General features: G+C 42.2%; 1 protein-coding gene across 7 annotated transcripts in view; it reads left to right on the top strand.

Annotated features, from left to right (window-relative positions):
- The window catches only part of FAM13A (family with sequence similarity 13 member A), a 139,441-nt gene that overhangs the window by 62,788 nt on the left and 61,418 nt on the right, over window positions 1-15,235 (top strand). For all 7 annotated transcript variants that reach the window (XM_064651901.1, XM_064651898.1, XM_064651896.1 and 4 more), the window contains exon 6: window positions 2,604-2,776. In XM_064651901.1, coding sequence (XP_064507971.1) covers window positions 2,604-2,776 — 173 coding nt within the window. The remainder of the gene's footprint in view (window positions 1-2,603; window positions 2,777-15,235) is intronic.

The raw sequence follows: 15,235 nt of genomic DNA, 5'->3' as shown, positions 1-15,235 counted from the left end.
GAGGTGATCTGCTAGAGGATAGGAAGGCTCTGCAGAGGGATCTGGACAGGCTGGATGGGTGGGCCAAGACCAGTTGTATGATGTTCAACAAGGCAAAGTGCCCGGTCCTGCACGTGGATCACAACAGCCCCAGGCAGTGCTACAGGCTGGCAAAGAGTGGCTGGAAAGCTGTCCAGCAGAAAAGGACTTGGGCTGCTGATCAACAGCCACTAAACATGAGCCAGCAGGTGGCCAAGAAGGCCAGTGGCATCCTGGCTTGTATCAGAAATAGTGTGGCCAGCAGGACCAGGGCAGTGACTGTCCCTTGTACTTTGTACTGAGGCAACACCTCGAGTGCTGTGTCCGGTTCTTGGCCTCTCACCACAAAAAAGACATTGAGGTGCTGGAGCAAGTCCAGTGAAGGGCAATGGAGCTGGTGAAGGGTCTGGAGTTCAAGTCTGATGAGGAGCGGCTCAGGGAGCTGGGGATATTTAGACTGGAGAAAAGGAGGCTGAGGTGAGATCTTTACAACTATCTGGATGGAGGTTATAGTGAGGTGGGGATTGGTCTCTTCTCTCCAGTAACAAGCAATAGGATAAGAGGAAGTGGCCTTGAGTTGTGCCACTGGAGGTTTTAGTTAGATATTAGGAAAAATTTCTTCACTGGAAGGGTTATCAAGCATTGGAACAGGCTACCCTGGGAAGTGATTAAATCACCATCCCTGGAGATATTTAAAAGATGTGTAGATGTGGCATTTAGGGAAATGTTTTAGTGGTGGACTTGGCAGTGTTAAAGTAATGGTTGGACTGATGATCTTAGAGGTCTTTCCCAACCTAAACAATTCTATGATTCTGTGTCCCTGTGCAAGCATGGCAGACAACAGTCATCTCCAGCTGCAGCAAAGCTAAAATGGCTGACTGCAAGTTTCAGTGGCAAAAAAAGGGCTTAACAGCCCCTTCCATCAGAATTCAGTGAGTCAGTGCCTCCAGATCCCAGGCCCTGATGCCTCCTGTTGCGCTTCTTTCCTGTAATGCTCCCTGTCTCCCCTCCTCCCTGTATACATGGTCTTCCCCTTTTAAATCACATCACTGCTGCTGTTCTGTAGCAGCTGAGAGGCACGGCCTGGTGTCCATGTGATGTGTGGCCAGTTCCCGTGATGCCAACAGCCAGAGACTGCTGCAGGTGTTGGGCTAACAGAGTATTGCTGTATGACTGGAAGCCAGCAGTGGTACAAAGGTAAGATCCTGACTATGGGCAAAATGCCCATTGACGTCAGTGAAGGCGGGATCTCGCCAAGAGCATGCAGTCCAGAGGCTGAAGCTGGAAAGCTCTCTCAACATATCTCTCTGGTTTCCCTTTGATGCTGAGACACATTTTATTTTTCATTTTATTCTCTTCAGAGCTCAGTAAGAAGCAGCTTTCTGTCCCGTGAAACTTTTCAACACACACAAAGCATTTGAAAACAACTGTGAGTGGAACAAAGCACTAGGAACAGAAGTATAATGAAAAATTTTACAAAGAATCTTAGGGTAAGCCAGGTACAAAAAGGGTTTAGGAGTACAGGAATTCCAATTTACTGTCCAACGTATTTGTAATAACTACAGCAGATAGCAGAACTGGTAAACAAATGGATAATTAAAGTCATTAGGAGCCATCAGCATTATTTCTGGCAAATTCTCACAATTCAAAAACAAGGGAAAGATTGTCGCCATATCTAAAATAGAAGGGTGTGGTTTTTTAATTTTAATCAATGTGTAACAATGTTGTGAAACTCCCAGCCATAGGATCTTGCAAAGGCTAAAAACAGAAGTGAACACAAGAGAAAACTGAATTTAATCACAAAGGTTAGATTCAATGTTTGCTGATAAAACACAGTGAACCAGGTGCAATGGCCAAGTCAAGGAAAGGTCCTGTACCACAGAATTCCAAATCTGGGGCAGTGCATGAAGGACAGACCCCTGAACATGCTCCTCTTCTCCCCTAGGCATTTTTTATCTGCCACTGATCCTGGACAGCTGTCTGATGAAGCACTGTCTCTTATACTCTGTATGCTTCCCTGATGGGTCAGAGCAAGAGCCCTGGCCTTACTGTAGATGGATTCGATGATGCTTGGAAACTTTGCTTGTATTTAGAGAGCCCAGTTTCCAACTCTGTGTTCTGTCTGCCTCAGCAAAGAGCACCAATCCAGAATGTTTTCATCCTTCTTAAGAAATTTTTTTCCAGGGCATGTGTTGATATCAATTGCCATTAAAAAGGGTGTGAAGGGGGCTGAGAAGAGGTATATAACTGCTTTTACCATCACCAGTCATGTCAAGAAGCAAATTCAATGCAAACTTTTTTAATCTCTCTCTTGTGATGCAGAAAATAAGTATTTATTTAACTTAACCTTTCTTTTCTTAATGTCACTCTTGCCCCCGCTCTTTCAATAGACACACCTTTAGTTTTCTTTAAATAGCCTTTATCAAGCAGAATGTTTGATTTATATGTATATTATAATATTGTTTTGCACCTTGTCTTATTCTTTGCAGCTTGTGCACTGGTATGGAATGTCTTTCTGTTACAGATTATCTGAAAAGGCTGCTCTGGCCTTTCTTCCTTTCACATTTCTCTCCTTGCTTCCATAGATGACCAAGTCCACAGTGGAACGATCCAACCAAATGTGCCTAGTGCCACAACCCGGCCGGTCAGATGGAATACCTCGGGTCAGCCTCCAATTAACAGATAGTGGTTCACGTGGGAAGGAGATGGACTTAACAGATGAAGTCTCCTTCACTAACAGTGATGTGTTTTTCTCCAGGTTAGTGTTCCTTTTTTGTCTTTGTGTTTGTCTCCTTGTTTGTTTTGTAACTACACCTTCAGCTCTGGGCTTTTTGAACACTTACAAAATATGCTGGGGTCTAAGGCAAATTAATGTGCCTATTCCTGTTCGATCTACGCACTCCAGTGCCAGCTGTGTGCTTTGGTTTGCCTTTCCAACATTAAATGTCAAGCTTTTGAAGGTAGGATGCTTGGTGAAGGAGTGCAGATGGACAGGACTGATCTATGATCAGGCACTAGAAATTACAATGAGCACAAGATGTAACTGCAATGTCAGGTGTCTCCTCTGAGTAATCAAGCGTATTTGATCTGCCCAGGTTAAGTGTTAACAGATGGCTGACTTCATTCTCACTCTCAGTCCAAAAGGAAGGGGGGTTTTAGGGGGGTTTCTCTTTCTGGCAAGAACAATGCTAGTACTACTATTGTTCAGACAAAACAGAATAAAGAATATATAGAGAATATCTGTAAGATTATCTGTCTGAATTAATCTATGAGAGTCTACTGGTTTAAATAATCTACAAAGGTATCTATCTTAAAAGAGTATTTTGAGTTTTGATTGCTGGCACATTGTTGATTAGGTGAACAGGTAATGTGCAGTTTGCTTTCTTGTAAAGTCCTTCCCTGAACATCAGGCTGAACCAGGATCTTTTTGTTCTTCTCAGGATATTGAATTGAGTCTGTCATTCTCTCTCCTCTTGTGTCTAGTGCAGCACATGGGGGATTCAGGTTACTGTGGGAAATTGCAGTGTGCTACTGAAATAAGGAGTTGGCCTAATGTGGGAAATGGTGCTATTTTACATGTCATGAAACACAACACCGCAGTGTCTCAGCACACCAATAGGAACACAAAGCAGAGGCAGTGCTGCCAGACACATAACTGACTTCACTGTGTTAGCAGGAGATGTGTGCTATTCTCAGCACTAGCACTCAATTTACAAGTTAGCAAATCATGCGTTGACACCAGATTTTGATTCGTAGTGATGATGGTGAAGCCCTTGCAGGCACACGTGCTCTCTAAGTTCTAGCTGCATTAGCTATGTATTTACTCTCCCCGAACTTCCTCCAAAGCTCCTGCAGCCAGAACACATCATGTTTGTTTACATGGCTTCATTAATCCAGCTCCTTTTGACTGAGATGAGTTAGGAAACAATTACCAGAGCAGGTCATCTAGCAAAACTGAGAAGGCAGTATAGTTCTACCAGCTAAACAGGGCCAGGCAGGTGGGGCTGGGTCAGAAGCTACAGCCTCTTGTGTTGGTATGCTGGAGCTTGGCAGAGAGTGTGCCCCTGCCTGTATTCTGCTGTGTGTTGCAGGGTGTAAGGGGAAATGAAGTGCTCCAGGGCTGAAACAAAGGACTGCAGAGTCCTGTGTCTGGGAAGGTGTGTGTTGACTGATGTACTTCATGAGGTACCCCAAAAACTGCTGTTCTCTTAGGAGAACATTCCCCAAAAGGTGTCATTATTTGCTGTAGGAATTCATACTTTCTTGTCAATGTGTAATTGCTTAGAAGAGTACAAATATGGAACAGTTGGGCCAATACCGGCACAGGACATTAAGCACCAAATGAGATATGTTTGTAATTAGGCAGAATCTTAATCTTCGTGCGTAGGCCTTGGAGTGAAAGATGTCTGCATCTCTAATTTTATCTGGAAAATTAATAAACTGTAGAAATTAATTCTCTTGTATTCCCATTTTGTTCAATAATGCCCTAGTTTTCTGTCCTCTATCACACTTCTGTACTTATTTACCTAATTGGGTTGAATATCCACACCGCTCTTTGTGTCCGTGATCTGCTGCTGCTGGAGGAAGAGCAGGTAGTGTTTGTTGTTTCCTACCCAGCTTCAGGATGACAGGTTCTTGGGCAGGACGGAATGGAGACAAGGCCTTGGAACACCCCTAAGAGGAAAAGCAGAGAGACATAACACATGTGAAGTGTCTGTGCAACAGGCAGAAACTCCTATTCCCTGGCATTAATGTAGTGCTCTGATATATCAAGAGAGTTTTTAAACATGCTTTTGGCAGCCTTGGGTCACTCTTGTGTAATTTAAGTCCACAATGAGGTATTACCTGGTTTTATTTCAGTGCAAGGCTATTATTAGAGTTTCCACCTTTTTTGGCAGGACTCTGGCATCTGACCTAGATTATAAAGTGCTTTGCAAACACACTGCTATTCTTGTTGGGATGTTTTGTGTCACAAGGTACTAATAGTTCTTAAATAAATGTTATCATTAATTATATGTAATTATCAGGTATGTTTTAGTGAAATTGCTTGCTGTGTCCGCTCAGCTATGATATGATCTTTGGTAGAAAAGAATAAAGGTTGTTCTTGGCAGTGATAATTATTTGCTGCTTCATGAAAACAACTGGTTTGTTCCCTTTCCATGCTCAGATACCATGATATGGGTGGATTAGAAGAGGATGAAGGGTTACACATAACAGTAGATGCAGAACTCCATCTTTAGCAGCTTCACAAGTGTTTAAAAGTGAAGAAATAACCACACACACTAAGCCTGTAAGGCCCCCTCTAGCAAGGACTGCAATCTTCAATGTTTAATAAATTTTCAATCAGTTTCATTTGGCACTGGAACAGAGGCCTTCAGGGAGAAAATGAGAGACTTCTGGTTGATTAGTAATTTTTAAGACTATTTGAAATACCTCTTAGTATGTGTCTTCGTACAGTTTTCCTTAAAATGAAGATTTGTATATTAAGTAGCAACTACGGTTGTGACTGTGTCTTCTAGATTAATTTACCTTTTTTTTTTTAAATATTGAAAGTCATGTTATGCCTCCTTCCAGGTATGTTATTCCTCATTGCAGGATTTTTTTAAGGTGCTGATGTCATTTGAAATATACAATGTATCAGTTGCAGCCAAAACATTGGAGAGCATAAATTCTGTATCACCCTCTGTTCTCAACAGTTATCCTAAGAAAATGTTATTTGTAAAGTTGATACATTCTTTTTTTCTAACCAAAATAGGTGGATTAACTCTATGTACCCAAAATCCCCAGTAGCACTTAATGTATGTGTTCTTTTGAAAACTGCCTCATTTGTCATAATTGTGTGCAAGGACAAACTGCTAATTATGCAGTAGCAGAAAAGCACACCTGTAATGCAGCTCTCGATTAAATCCAAAACCAGTGGAGAATGAAAGAAAGGAAGCAGCAGGAGAGGAGAGACTGGTCCTCTGAGAGAAGGATGGAAGTCTTTAGGCAATATGCAGCCTGTTATATACTTCTGTGAGTCTCATCTTGTTTTTACAAGAGCTCCTGTGCAGAGCTTCAGAGCAGGGCAGCCAAACTTCCAGACCCTGGGAACCACACACATACTTTTATCTTTACCTGGTTGAGAACCACAAGACTCACACTGCAGACCTCAGGAGCTGGGGAAGGCAGCAGCTTTGGGACTAGGGTGTGGGCTTGAGGGAATGGGGCTCCCTGGGGCGTTATCAGACCTTCAGTGAGAAGATATTAGAGTGGGCTTGCAGCTCTGTGAACCTCAGAGTCCCTGTTTGGGTCCCTCTTTCTTTCTACTATCTACAAGGAAAAGTCTGCTCAAAACTGGTTCAGAAGGGCATACACAATTGTGGTAGGAACTGGTGTGATTTTGAATGTGTTTAGAGGTACTAAAACTTCAAATAACTGCTTAAATCACAGATTCAAATGGATTTTACTTTAGGGGTAGGATATGTTATGATTTAAGTGGATACAAAGGTAGGAGGGCCTCTTGCAAGCAATGCTCTCAGCCTTTCGTGCTAAACTTCATGTACATCACCATCCTGGAACTTTTGCCCAGGAAAGGGCACTGAAATTCGCTTTACTGTTGTGTATGTCTGTTCCAGCACTTGCTGGAGCTGCATCTCTCTGCAATCCTTGTACTGTTTTGAAGGAGGAACCCTCAGTGGGAGAGCACGCTGCTGTTTGAAGTGCTGTAGGCTCTGTGCGTGGAAATATCCACTAAAGGAGTGGGGCTGGGCCCCCGTCCTTGCTAGTAGTGGTCGGGGGCTGAGGAATGGGTGTGTGTATGGCAGCCAGACTGTGAAAAACATTCTGCAGTTCCTAAGAGCCAAAGCTTAGAGCAACCACAGCAGTTGTTCAGTAAGCCAGCCATTGCCTTCTGTATTTTGTAGCCTTGCCTTTGTGTGCCAAAGATCATAAATTCCTGTTTGTGACTGCCATCACAGCTGCAATGAGATCTGCCAGCACAGATACCCCGTGCTGCCTTTCTAACACGTGCATGTTCTCAAGGAGAAGGTTTGTTTACATCAACCTTTTGTTCACAAAGATCCTTATATCTGACCTATGTCCTGAAAATAAAGGCATCATGTGCCTAGTAGCATAGTAACCTCCCTAAATTAAGGGGTGTGTTAATGTACCCTGCTGTGCTCTCTTCTTAATGACACTGCATATTTTCACTGTTAGTTGTTGAGGTATGAAAACACATATATTTGTACACTGAGAAGTTTGTGTTTACTGTAAATGCTTTCCCTGTTTGTTGGCTTTCCTTTTAGCAGCTGCGGTTTAAAACTTACCATTATTCTCTGGCACATGCTAAGAACTTGGGTGCCTATTGCCAGAACAAATCAAACAGGGGGGCTAGTGTTGTTTGCTTAGCTGACTATTTTTGTTTAGGTTTGGGGTTTTTTTGTTTTTGAAGTCTGTCGTGCCAGTACATTCAGTCCCTATCCAAAGTAATAATTTGCCTTACCACTCAGGAGTCTGGCTGCCAGGTTTACATAAGGGATTGCAGCCAGGCAGCTGGCAGGGCTGCCCTCCAACAGCCATGGATTCTTCAAGAAAACGTTTCAGGAAAGGGGTCAAGGTCTGGAATGAGGCTGATGGAGAGGTAGCGAGCGCAGTTGCCTTTCGCATCATTCAGAGTGCAACACCTCTGGCAGGCCCTGCTCTGAGCCCTCAGAGAGGACTTTTTATGTAAGGTGTTGTTGCTGTTTATCCCTTTGTCTCTTTAGGTTGTGTTGAGTTAGTTTTTCCAAGCTGACTCATTTAACTTTGAGAGTACATTTGTCTCCACCCTTCTATGCAATCAATTCCCTTCTTTCTTGCATTGTGGAATGCTGGCAGCAGGAACTGCCTTACATAATGAGTTGTTAAGAAAAGCATTCAGTTTTCTAAAAACATAGACACAAACCCCTGTGATTTATGTGTCTCTCCAAAGCAGGTGACTGTGAATGGCAAATCAGGGTGTGGTCTGAGCTCTTTCTGGGTTCTTCTACCATCTATAGCCAAGGTGTAATGACAGTCACAGAAAGATATAATTATGTAGATTTTTCTCATGCAAGTCACCTATGTGTGTACTTTTCCAAGCATTTGCCCTCTCTCTTCCACTCTGCACAGGTTAATCCTTTAAATTAGGCTTTGTCCATTACACTACTGTAACTTTGGTGTATACTTCTATGCATCCTATCTTTGCCTCTCCTTGCAAGATTTACATGGTGACAAATTATGGCTTGTGGGATGGAGAACATTTTGAGTCTGATGCCCTGACCTGTGCCACAGAAGTAGAGGTTCATTTTGGAAGCAACAGGAATCAGATATGAAACAAAGATCTGGTGACTATTAGAGGTAGAAAGCATATATGCACTTTATTGTCATAATGTGCATATGGAAACAGAAGTTCTGCTTTCAGTCCATTAGCCAAGTATATTAGCTTTTTCTGTTTCCTGGGACAGCATCCAGCAGCCTTAGAAATCAGAAAGTTAAGTTCCCAGTAATTGAGTAATAGAGCTGAAAAAAAAAAAACTACTCCCTTTCTGTACCTCAGGCATTGCCCTTTCAGTTAGAAAGATTCTTTATTTTTCCATCTTGTTCATTTCTTCTTTTGTATCTGCTTTTGCTGTGAGGAGAAAGTCCCTACATCTCATTAGGCCGGTGGCTTTCTGATACCAGCTGGGCCAGATAATAGTTTTTTCTGAGAATATCAAGTGCAAATATCTGTACTATTTTGAAGTCATTTTTAAACAAAGGGATCAGTGACTTCTCATTGGAAAACATACAGTGAAGAATTTAAGCCAGCCTTGGAAATCTTTGTGGTTTTAATATTTGTGTTTACAAAAACCAAGACACCCATCACTAACCTGTCTTACTAGCAACTAGGGAAGAGGCAGAGCCTCTGCACTGTAATTTGACTTATTTTTACTGCAGTGAGTAGTTCCCTCTCCCATAACTTCCTTAGCCTGTCTCCCGAAGTGCCTGGTGCATTGTTCAGATGAGGAGGTTCAGCGTAGTGTGCCTTGTTTCCGGTAGCTTTGCAGAGCAAGCAGTTTTCTACCACCTGAAGCTGTGAGGTTCTCCTTCCTCTTCGCTTCCCAGAGGGGACCTGGCCCTGTGTCCTTCAGGAAGATCAGTGGGCAGAGGTCACCGGGTTCTCAGCAGGCTTGTTTGCTGCTGCAATTTCCCGGTTCAGGCTGAAAGAGCTGTGCATTTGGACATTGTGTTCAGCACGTTGCAGCGTAGGCTGATGGAGTTCAGCTGTGACTTCCCATGACACACATGTATATTTTTAATCAAAGTAGTCAGCTGGCTGTCTAATAAGAAAGCGCTGAGGATGGCATGGCAGGGTTGTTATTCACTGCTCTTGCTTGCATCGGTTTGTCTCTGAGCTCTCATTTTATCTGTTGTGAGAGTATGATCCCAACCCAACCAGCAAAGCTGGGTGCACGAAGCCCTAGGACTGACCTGAGAGGGCTGTATTCCTTTCAAATGTAGTCAGGTTTTAATAGGTCTGGTCAGAATTGCCTTTTCGCCAGGATCTCCCTTGCTTCCATGGCAGATGCATCTTCCAGCTCTGGACAGAGACATGTAGTTAACTCTCAGCTCGCTCTTCTTTTAGTGTCTCCCAGGCGGAGTCAACCTCTCCCGTCGAGTGATCTTTTCCCACCAGCTCTCCCAGGAGCCAGGCCAGCCACTGGGGCACTTGTGCAAAGGGAGGACTCCTTGCAGTCACGTCATTAGCTGAAGAAGAGGAGCTATTTCTAGAGGGTTTTTTCCAGAGGGTAACTCCGCCAGACTGCCTCCCTTGCCAACACAGACGGCAGTTTATCTTTCAGTGTTGTAGAAAGCTGCGTGCAGCAAACATGAATTGGGTGGCCTGTTCCTCCACTTTCCTCAGCCTCTTCTCATATCCTTATTTTTCATAAGACTAAGGGTAAACTACAGGTATTTCATTTGAAGGCGCTTTAGGAAGCAGGGAACAGGGAGGGTTCAGAGGCATGGAGTTCAAAGGATAGTAGTTTTGTAGAGGATTGGAAGGATGTTTTTGGAAGATGGGAAAGTGTGAAAACAGTGACATTTTTGGTAGGAAATAAAAATAATGCAGGAAGTACCAGAGGCTCATTTTAATTTTTTAGAATTTTTTTACTAGCAAATAAATGCTTTTTCTTTAGTGTTTTCTATTACAGATGTTTTCATTGGTCTGAAACAGCTGGATTTTTAAAGGGTTTTTGTGCAGACTGATAGAAATAACAGCTTGGAGGACTGGGAGAAATTTCACTGGACATTAACATTTAGAAATTTCATTAGATTAACAGAGCTTTGGAGAAAGCCTGCTTTGGAAATAACTTGCACCCTACCAGACTCCTGCTTGTTTGCTTGCTCTCCCATGCTCTGGCACTTTAACTAACTAGTGCAAATGAAAAACCTAGTGACCTTGTCACTCAGCATGCTTTACCCTGTTCCCACAGCAGATTAGCTGTCACAGCCATTCATCACTTGTTGCTTTCCCAGGAAACCCTTTAGGAACCTACTCCCAATCCTCTCCCTTCTCCAGGATGGAGGCCAAGAAATAATTTCTGGGCTATCCCATGGGGCGAGAGTCCTTTGGAATAAGTTAAAGCTGCTGACAGGCGGGTGTGGCACTGCTTGCAAAGGACACTGCTGCTTAATGAAGAGCAGCCACAGCAGCCAATCCAGGTCTCCAGAGAGTTTGGGGTGTCCCTTGCAATGAGAAATGAACTAGTGTGCTTATCTGTTGGCTGAGATCAGGAGTGCTGAGAACCTGAGCCTCTGAGAAGCTTTCAGCTTAATCTTTATTTTTCTCTTATTCTAGCAAGTTTAAGAAACAATTCTGGAATATGTTTCCTCCTTAAGAGATTTTAATTAGCTTTGTTTAAAAGGTAATTTGGCCTCTAAATTACAGGAAGTGCAAAAGCCCAGTATATTCTCCATGGATATGCCAACAAGGCTTGCATTTCTATGCCAATGCAAAAAATAAAAGGGATAAAATTAAGTCAGCTGAGAAAAACCTACTTGTCTCTTGGACAAGAGGAGTATCATTTAAGAAAATGAGTAAGAAAATTCTGTAAATTCTATCTGGGCAGTTCACCTAAGGCTTGGTGTTCCTAAACAGAAGCAACTGTTAAGTTGTAAGATCATTAAAAATTCATCATCATCTTTGATGAATTGCATCAGGAGTTAATTATTCTCATCATTTAAAAATGTCTCATTTCTAGGCATAATTTGCCTATCTTTGACTCCCAACCATTGGGTCTTGGTCGGTTTGTGAGTTCTAGGTCAAATATTAATGTTTTCTGCATGCATAGACTTTTATTTGAAAAACACTAAACATGTGGTTTTAGTTTTTGTGTTTCCTTTGTGGGTTGTCTCTGAGAACTCTTCAGTTTCTCACAAGTTGCTTGAGAATGGGAATTGCTGAACTGATCATAGTCTTCTGTAGCAACCACCCCAGTAGGAAATACAAACATTGTACACCTTTTCCACACAATATCCATGTTGATACCTCCTAAGACGATGATAATTTCTTCAGCCACGCAGTCACTCAGAGCTTATATAGAAGTGCTGGTTTGGCATGATGTTGTATCCCCCAGTAGGACCCATCATCTTGCACATAGTTCCCAGATTTTGCTCTTACATGGCTTTACTGAAACTTCTAATGCTGGCTTGCACACAACATACAAAAAGAACCACCAGCATAGTTTTACATTTCCTGTCACTGATAAAATTGCTAAGTGAAACAGGGCTGAGTACCAGCTTTGGAAAGTCACCATTAGTACTTTCACCCCCTTTCTGAGGACTCCCCTTTCACTAAATTATGGTTTTGATATATTAGTTGGTCTTTCTTCCTGTTTGTGCCCTTTTGGAGAGGGCTTATTTAATTGTCTGTCTGCTTTGTTTGGACATGAAGGGCTACAGTTTCCAAATATGGTTTCTGTTTACTCGTGACTTGCTTATTTCATGTGTGCACACAAATCTTCTAACCCGTGGGAAATTTTCCAGGGTATTTATCATTTGTGATTGCAGATGTTCATATGGACAGATATTCTAAAGAGGAAAATGCATGTATCAATGCATGTATCAATGCACGTATGTGTACATAAATAATGGCACTTTAAATTTTTTATTGGTGGCATTTTGAAAAGAACATTCTTTAATTTTCAGTCTGTGACATCTTTGCTTTGCATTTCATTTTTCTGCCAGAGGGAAAATATTGCATAACTAAGTAAATATTGTGGGAATAAAATGAGCAGCATCCTAAAAACCCTCAGATTTTGTCAGACCAGGCAAGACCTCTTTCTTTTAAAAATAGTATCTAATTTGTGTATGACTGTGCAGTGAAGCAAAGGATAACTGCTTTTCAGGAGGCAGACACAACCACATCCTCATAAAATCCATTATCTAGATCACTTGTATCCTCTGATGCTGCTCACAGATCCTCTTCTTTTGTTGCTTTATATGCTGAGAAAATTACTTGGTGTGCAGCAAAGTATGAAAGGGAAAGAAAGAGAAGAAAGCACTTCTGTAATGATGATTGACAGGAGACTTCCTTTCCAAACATGCGGTTATTCTTTAAACTTTGATGAAGAAAAGTGATTATTCGTATTTAGTTCCATCCAGTGTATTTATTTTTTTCCCTTTGTTGAATCTCAGTAAGAAATTTGCAAATCTAATAGTTTAAACCCAGGTGTTGCCTTGGTGTAGGTGCTGAAGTGTGGCGGTATGTGTTGGTATTTGAAGGGGCTTTATCATTTTTATTGTTATTTGCTCTCTGTTTTCCTGAAATATTTGCAATACACTGAGGAGCTCATAGTCAGTGGGGAGGATGCTGTGCATGTCCTGAGGGAGGGTTTTCCTCGCCCTCTGTATGTGTGTTTGGTGGTACCATAAAGGGCCTCTGTGGTACATTGTTGCTGCCAACAGGTGAGTTTGGCCTTTCTGAGTAGTAGATATGCAAGAACTGTATGGAACTTGCAGATAAGATTTTGTTTTCCGTCTTTAACATGGGAGAACAAATTGAACCAGTGCAAAGAAATCCAAAACAAAATGTTATATAATCCCAGGTTTTATATGGGATAACCCATCCTGAATTATGCAAGTTAAAAAAGGTGTAAGAGGACAGGGGAAGCATGGGAATTCCTGTCTCTGTCAAGTAGCAAGTTGGCTTAAAGGTAAACATCTGTGTGAAGGAAGTGGAAGTGTTTGGAGATAAGACTGCAGTTCTCTGGCAGCTTTTGTCTGCCTCCTTTGTGCCACAAATAAATCACTTGTGGTCCATACTCCTGAACTGGAGAGGTGAAGAATTAATGAGTTGTGAGCTCGTTTAGCAGATGAGAGATTCAAAAGGCCCATTGAGACAATGTGAACTGAATTAAGGTGCCATGCATCATGGGGAAATTTCCTGCTGTTTGAGTACTACTGCTTTTACTGATGGTTGGGCACTGTGCCCCAAAGTACTTTTTAAAATTTCACTCTCTTTGACATTTCTCCATGTTAAAATCTTTTGTTGCAGTATATGCAACTGTTCTGGAAATAATTAAAACCTAGGGAAACCAGCAGTGCCAGCAACCACCAACTAGCATTTTTTCAGTTTTGATCGCCTTTCTTTCAGTGGGTGCTGAAGTTGCATGCCAGTGGTGCAGGGAAACGTGAGCTAGTGTACCTCTTCTTAGTCGTGATGATTTTGCCAATGTTAAAGAGGCAGATGAGGAAGGAGAGGGAGAAGTAGATACCCTGTTGAGGGGACTCCAGAAGAAGACAACAGAAACAGAAGGTGGATCTGAAGGTGTTGATGGCACAGGGAGCCCTGCGACTTTACTGTTTTCCCAAGGCATCTGGTTGATTTTAGCGTGATGCCATAAACTAACCTTCTTCACTAATGCTAATTCATAAATTAATCTTTCTGGTTATTACAGCATCCCTTTTTGTTAGTGAATTCTTTGTCAAGGAGCTTAGCACTTCTAAGCTTATTTATATGGGCAAGTCCCATGGAAGTTATGACAAAATAGCTAGTGTATAAATTTAGAGTACAGCAGCTATTTGAGTTATTCCACTTCTGTTTATTCAGCAAGCTGCTGTGGAGAACCCTGAATCCTTCCCCGTGTAGATGGATCCTTAGTTAAATGTGGAAAATTAATTTTTTTTAATGGCATCCTGATGGTAATAACACTCAGTTTATAGAAGTGTAATAAACTATGAATAACTGTGTGTGTATAAAAGAAGACTGGCCAGGGAAATGCAATTTGATTTATTGTCAAATTGTAAAACAGTACAAGGTTCTTTTGTTTTACACTGAAGTAGTTTTATGTATCAGAGTAGAATCTTTCTCTCAGGGTTTTAGTTGCTTAAGACCATGTATGGCACATTTAATTTAACAGGAAGTCATCGAGATATTCATTTAATTGCCACAGATAAGAGCAGCTGAGATCCCTAATGGCAGAGTGCTTTATCAGCATTGCTGACTTTCCTAAAAGGGAGCCCTGTGCTTTGCCTGGCATGGCTGTGTCACAGCAGAACAGGCTTGTGCTGAGGCAATGGGCAGAAGCATTACTAATGCACTTCTTCCAGTCAGCCAGCTGACCGGAGCAAATATTAAACAGCTCAGCGTACTGAAGCAAAGCCATTTCTCCATTGACCTCTGTGTCTCTGCCATGCCACTGCCTTCAGAGGCTGCAACTGCCTGCTGCTCTTGTTTTTGACTGAAAACGTCCCTGCCTCCTGCTGAGAAAGGTCAGGATCTGTTAGAAATCCCTGTGAAATGTCTGATACCCTCTGCTAACCTGAGAGTGTTGGCTGCTTCTCCAGAAAGCTGATGTGGCTCATGTTTAATTTACATGACCTACATCTGCATGAAAGTCTTAAACATACAGGTACTAAGCTCCTGCCACAGCTTTCTCCCAAACCAGTGCCAGACCTCACTGAGGTTTTTAAGGTGATGATGCTTCTAATATTGACTTGAATTTTTGAAGATCGACATCTGCCATTATGCTTTTACCACCTAAAATGTAGAACAAATCCATTCTCTTATGCCCCTTTATCAGTTTGGCATCATCCCCTTCCCCATCGCATAAAGTATGCTGTTGTGGTAATATTGTTCAGAGGCAGGGCAGCAGCAAAAGTGTTTCTGTCCAGTGTTGCGGCAAATTAGAGTCAATTCCTTAGGCCTTCTGGTCAGAGGAGGTGCAAAGGTGTA

This window comes from Pseudopipra pipra, chromosome 4 (genome assembly GCF_036250125.1).
Source record: "Pseudopipra pipra isolate bDixPip1 chromosome 4, bDixPip1.hap1, whole genome shotgun sequence".
NCBI lineage: Eukaryota > Metazoa > Chordata > Aves > Passeriformes > Pipridae > Pseudopipra > Pseudopipra pipra.
Note: the sequence above shows the minus strand (reverse complement) of the source record. Positions and strands in the feature narration are given on the sequence as shown.